The 6,000-nt window shown below is 50.0% G+C and overlaps 1 protein-coding gene across 1 annotated transcript in view; it reads left to right on the top strand.

Annotated features, from left to right (window-relative positions):
• The first annotated feature begins 4,200 nt into the window (after positions 1 to 4,200).
• The window catches only part of DPYSL2 (dihydropyrimidinase like 2), a 61,645-nt gene continuing 59,845 nt past the window's right edge, over positions 4,201 to 6,000 (top strand). Inside the window, exon 1 of the mRNA XM_058193990.1 lies at positions 4,201 to 4,239. Within this exon, the coding sequence (XP_058049973.1) occupies positions 4,201 to 4,239 (39 nt within the window). The remainder of the gene's footprint in view (positions 4,240 to 6,000) is intronic.

Below are 6,000 nucleotides of genomic sequence, written 5' to 3'. Positions count from 1 at the left end.
CCACCCAAAAAAATTAGGCCTGATTCTTGTATCACACAGATTCAGTTGTACTATTGTTTAATGAATAAACCACGATGACTCAGCGGTAGTCTTCACGGAGTGACCATTTCAGTTACAACAGGGATAAAAAAACTGACTTCTCAACTAATCCAACCAATATACGACCTTCAAAAGTCTGTAGAGTAAAAGCAAACTGAAGTAAGGTCATAAGCATGGTTGTGCTTCACTTAGTGACTGCTTCATTTAACAAGTTGCCAGTCCCAACCATGGTCGCTAAATGTGGACTACCTGTCCTGGCATACACCAGGGTTTGTAAATCATTCTAAGCCCAAACTCAACCATGTTATGATATAACATGTTGCAGTTACTCAACGCCAATGGAAGTTATACTCTGTAAATATTCTACTGTATAGCGAATTTCAAGGATCAAACTTACAAAAGCCAAATCAAGTCTTGATTTAGGTCCAGTTGCAACAAAATGCCCTCGTTTTCATATTCTCACACAGAAAAGCAGATGCTCGTATGCTTTGCATTTATTGAAAGGAATGAATTCCCCAAATAGACCCCTAGTGGTGACCTGGAATTTTAGTCCAGATGTTGACTGTCTGCCTGTCCCAATGACAAGATCAAATCAAACCAAAAAGTTTACTAGTCGGAGACCAGAACAAATATTTGTTCTGATATTTGATTTGATTTGAAGGACAAGATCTATAACCGCTTCACAGCTTGTCTGTTTCCCAGTAACTCTTCAGATCAGAGTTAGACCTCAAGTTGGAATGATTGAACTAAGATTTACATCTGGAGAACATCAGACTGGCTGAGAGGGGGACCAAGACGTGGTTTACAAAAATATCCCAGTCTAGTTTTTTCCACTTGGTTGCCTGAGCTGCCTGCTGAAGAAGGAAGGCCACACATTTGGCAAAGCTGTCTTTTACCATGGTCTGCTGAATAAGCTACAATTAACTGGACTCCTAGTGCAACACATTAAATCTCAAATCCTTCTTCACAAGCCACAGGGGTTGGATTCGCACACGCTAAGCTAAAATGAAACACCCGGCAATGGGGCTTAGCATGGGCACGTAATCCAAGCTGGTCAGAAACTGGTTATAAATTGCAAGACAGGGAGCTCAGGATTGGATCCATATGATCTCCTCCTGAGAGAATCTTTCCTGGACACTAGAACCACTTCCAAAAAATACTAGAGTGCAGGAAGTAGGAACTTATGAATAACAGAATAACTGAGTTGGAAGGGACCTTGGAGGTCTTCCAATCCAACCCCCTGCTCAAGCAGAAGACCTTATACCATGCCAGACAAATGGCTGCCCAGTCTCCTCTTAAAAGCCTCCAGTGATGGGCGCACCCACAATTTCTGAAGGCAAGCAATTGCACTGATCAATTTTCTCACCGTTACAAAATTTCTCTTTAGTTCTAGGTTGCTTCTCTCCTTCATTAGTTTCCAATGGTTGTTTCTTGTCTTGCCTTCTAGTGCAATCAATCAACCAACCAACCAACCAACCAACCAATCAAGGGTGTAGATAACTTAAAACATGGCAGAAAGACAGCAAGATTTCATTTCAGATTTTCATAGATTATGTAGATCAGCTCCAGAGTTTCCCAATATCAACCTTGTTTGATAATTTAACATTTCCTGATACCCAAGAGGAACAAATGGATTTAAGGATCTCTATTATTCTTGGCCACTTGCCTTGGGGATGGGTGCTAGGAAAGAGATCTTGGAACAAAACACAAAAAGGCAGAGAAAAAGATCTCACTGCACCATTCCTTGCAGATGGTTTTTTTTTCTTACCTGCATTTCAATGCTGACTAGTAAAGCACCTAAGAACTTATTAACCATTTAATTATTTTAAAACAATTGACAAGCTTTTGTTTGGATCCAAACTTTTGTTTGGATATATTTGCATGATTCCTGATAGGTAAACCATTTGTTTAGTGAACTTTTTAAGTTATAAAGGGCAATGAAAAGAGGGACTTACAACCCATTCTTGTACTTATGACTATCGTAGCATCCCACCGTCACTTGATTAAAATTTGAGCATTTGGCAACCTACAATTATTTATGATGGCTGCAGCATCCCGGGGTGTGCTGAAGATCACCATTTGTGACCTTCCCGGCTAGCTTCTGACAAGCGAAGTCAGTGAAAAACCCAGGATTCACTTTTAATGACTGTGTGATTCACTTAACAACGGCAGTGACTCACTCTACCCTGGTTGACAATGGGGTGTGACTCACTTAACAACCGTCTTGCTCAGCAGTGGGAATTCTGCTTCCAATTGTAAGTAAAAGACTATTTGTAAAAGCTCTCTGCAGCACAGCATGGATTAATCTGTAATTCCCAAGTTCTTTGCCACCTCTAGTTTTCCTTTCCCTAAAGGTTGTCAATTCTTTTTGTGTTGTACCTTATATTATACACAATACCGCCTCAACCGTTTCCTCAAAACAAATCTGTTCATTCACACCCGCAAACCCTTCAGGAAACCCTTTTGCAGGTGGGAACCAGCTGGCCTGTTTTCAAATCCAGCAGACTGGGCTTTTGAGATGAGCCACCTTTCCCGGGGTTTAATTCTTTTTATTCTGCTTCCGATCGCAGAAATCTTATAGTCCTCACCGGGTCCTCCTCCTGCCTAAACTTTACCATAACCTATAATTTTATTTCTATTTCAGCAGAGAGAGCGAGAGCGAGAGCGAGAGTCGAAACTGCAAATTCGGAAAAGGAATCGTATATTATTCTTTAAAAAAAACAAAAACCCACGGGAGGGACAGGGGTGGGCTTAACAAAAAAAAAAGGGCGCAGACATGCCAGGGGCAGACAAATAAAGGAGGGGAGGGGGCGACAATCCGGGTTCTGTTCGGAGCCTTTTTATTCTCCTGCTGCAAAAAAAACCTCCCCACAATACCTTTGCCCGAAACGCCTCTCGCGTCTTTCGGAAGCGATTGGGGAGGTGGGGGGAGATGGAAGTGGGGGAGGAGAGGGCACCCAGCAAAAGGCCAGGAAGACCCAGCCGGCCCCCTCCCTTTCTCCTGTCTGGCTGGCATGAAACAGGGCGTGGACAGCCACAGCCGCGCTATTCTACCCCCCCCCCCGTTGCAAAACGGCTCCCCTCGCCTCCCGCGCCCCCATGCAACGCCCGCGGCTTGCGTGGGGCAAAGCTGAGATGCTGCCCGTGCAAAAGAGGGAAGGGGGGGGGAAAGAACGCAGGCATCACACCGAGCAGCCCCCACGCAAAGCCTCCCGCGGGTGGGCATTTAATGCAGCCGTGCAAACAGAGCGCTCCAGTCCTCCAACCAACCTCCCCCCACACCGGCCCACTTTGTCCCTGCAACCCGCCTCCCTCCATCCCCAGCCCCGGTCCGGCTCTCTCCTCCTGCGCGCTACCGCGCCCCTCTCCTCCATCTCTCTCCATCGGGTCCCTCCACTCCCCCCCCTCTCCACTCCCCCCTCCCCGCCACCCCGAATCTGCAGCCTCGCCTCGCCACTGGCTGCTTCATTGCGCCACTTTACATGTTACCGCTCCGCGCGTTTCCTATTGGGCGGGCCGCGGGCTTCATTTGCATACCGCCGACGGCCTGGGCCAATCGGCGGCGGAGCGGCTCCCGGGCCCGCTCTGGACGGAGTCCAGGGCGTGGCGGGGCGCGCAGGCGCGGCAGGACCTTCCTTGTGCGGAGGCTTCGCTTTTGGCTTGTGTCTGTCGAGCGGCGGCGGCTCCCTTTTGCGCTGCTTTCCCTCCTCCTCCTCCTCTTCCTCCTCCTCTTCTTCCTCCTCTTCTCCTCCGCCAGCTTCGAGGCTGGGCAGGGCTCGGAGCTGCAAGAGGGAAGGGAAGGCAAGGCGACCGCCGCTTTCTCCTCCTCCTCTTCCTCCTCCTCCTCGCGGGGCTCTCCCCGACTTCGTTTTGCAAGCTTTGCAACGGCCTTTGGGGGCTTTTGTGCAGCGATCCCCCCCACTCGCTCCTCGTCCTCCGCAGCTCTAACGCCGGGAGGGCTGTCGGGCTGCCTGGCTCCCTTCCCGCCTTGGAACCCGCGATCGTGGCTTTTTAAATTCGCCGGGAAGGAAAGGGAGAAACCCCCATCCCGGTTCCCATCCCCTCCGAGGACCGCTCGCTTCTCCTTGCGGCTCGCGGCGGGAAATCCAGCCTTTCGCGTGGGGGAGAGAGAGTCGCTCCCACCCGGGAAAGAGGTCCGCGATGTCTTACCAAGGGAAGAAAAACATTCCACGCATCACGGTGAGTTGAGTGAGTGAGTGAGTGGGCGGAAAAGCCGGGGAGCCCGGCAGCGGCTGGAGGGCGGTTCGGGGGAAGGGTAGGTGGGTCAAGCCCTTTGTGTATATGTGTGTGTGTGTGTCACATCTGCAAGGCAGGGAAGGTGGGAAACGGAAAGGGGGGGGGCCCCGGGAGAGAATAAAAAGCAGCGGCAGAGCCAGTTTGCAAAAAGGCTCTTCCAGCCCTCCAGAAAAAAGGAAAAAAAAAAACCCACCTGATTTTGGATGCACCGCCGATGAAAATAAAGTTCAAACCAAAAATAATAATGGTGATAAATCCTGATAGTGGGACTGGGTCGGGATGGAAACAATGGGTGCCTCCAAGTTGCATGGTGGTGCAAGCAGTGAATTCTGCCTCCCTTCTTGCCTTGCTTTGCTCGCCTCCCCCCTCCCTTTCCCACCCCCCCCACCCCCTTTCGGACCCTTCTCCTCTTCGGCCACCGCATCTCCGCGGAGGGCTGTTGCATTTCACTGTCCCTTTCATTGAGCCCGGCCGGAGCTTGTCTTAAAACGGGGACGTGGGGGGGGGGAGAAAACCCCCACACTCATTCTGGATTTGATTCTTCTGCAAAGACAATCGAAGCTTTTGTCCTTTCGTTTTTTTGCAAACGCATCTTCTCTAAGAAGGTGATAGTCGGGGTGTGTGTGTGTATTGGGGGGTGGGTGGGGAGGGAGGGCTGGATCTTCTACAGCCAGGGGTGGGGAATTGGGGGCTGTGGCAGGAAAACTGCGTGCGTTCGTGCGTGCGTGCAAGGGCTGCAACATCTAATGGATATAATCTGCTTTAAGGCAGCTCCATTCACTGCCCCCCTCTAGGTTAGGGACTAGAAGATGTGGGGGGGGGGAGTGGTGTGCAGGTTCCTCTCCTGTCCACACCCACCTCCTCCTAGCTTTCTTGTTGTTTTTTTTTATCCCCCTCCCTTTTTACTCATACAAAGGAGGCAATGCAAGCAAAGCCTTGGATGAGACCCCCCCCCCAACCCTCCCAGTAACGGTGCTTGGGCGAATGAAATGGGGGTGGGGGGTGGGGGGGGTGGAGAGAAGAACTGGCTGCATCCTTGTCCTTCCTTCCTTCCTTCCCCAGCAACGAAAACGCTGGATGGGGAAGGTGCCTCTCTCCCCATCTAGCCGCCTTTCTTTCTCTCCCATCCAGCCCTTTGAAAGAGCAAATAGGATGCTTCCCTCTCTGCAGGCAATCCGAAAGTGGGAGAGGAAATGGAACAGTTACATAAAAGTCGGATGATGGGAAGGGATGGGCTTGTCGAGAGAGAGCAGAGCGTGTGCCCTGTGGATGAGAGCTTGCATCAGAGATGCTGGCTGGGTGTTAGCAGGAGGATTGATTTCTTTATCATTAGCACTAATCTGATCTCCTTAAATAGGAAGAGGCTTCCTTTTTTATTTGACAGCCAGGTATCCTGGGAGCCCTTCCTTTCTTACCTTACGTCAAGCTTCAAAGCTGAATCTTGATGTGGAAGAGCTCTCTTCTCTTCTCTTCTCTTCTCTTCTCTTCTCTTCTCTTCTCTTCCCTTCCCTTCCCTTCCCTTCCCTTCCCTTCCCTTCCCTTCCCTTCCCTTCCCTTCCCTGGCTGAAGTCCCACAAGGGTTTTTATGTGTTTTAGGATCGGTTTGTCACTGCATTTGTATGATCACGGAGTATTCAGATCTGAGGTTTCTAATCGCCCTACTATAAAGATATAACGCACGAATGGGGTCTGATGGTGCTACCA

Source organism: Ahaetulla prasina, chromosome 9, assembly GCF_028640845.1.
Source record: "Ahaetulla prasina isolate Xishuangbanna chromosome 9, ASM2864084v1, whole genome shotgun sequence".
Lineage (NCBI taxonomy): Eukaryota > Metazoa > Chordata > Lepidosauria > Squamata > Colubridae > Ahaetulla > Ahaetulla prasina.
This window is presented reverse-complemented; position numbering and strand designations above follow the sequence as displayed.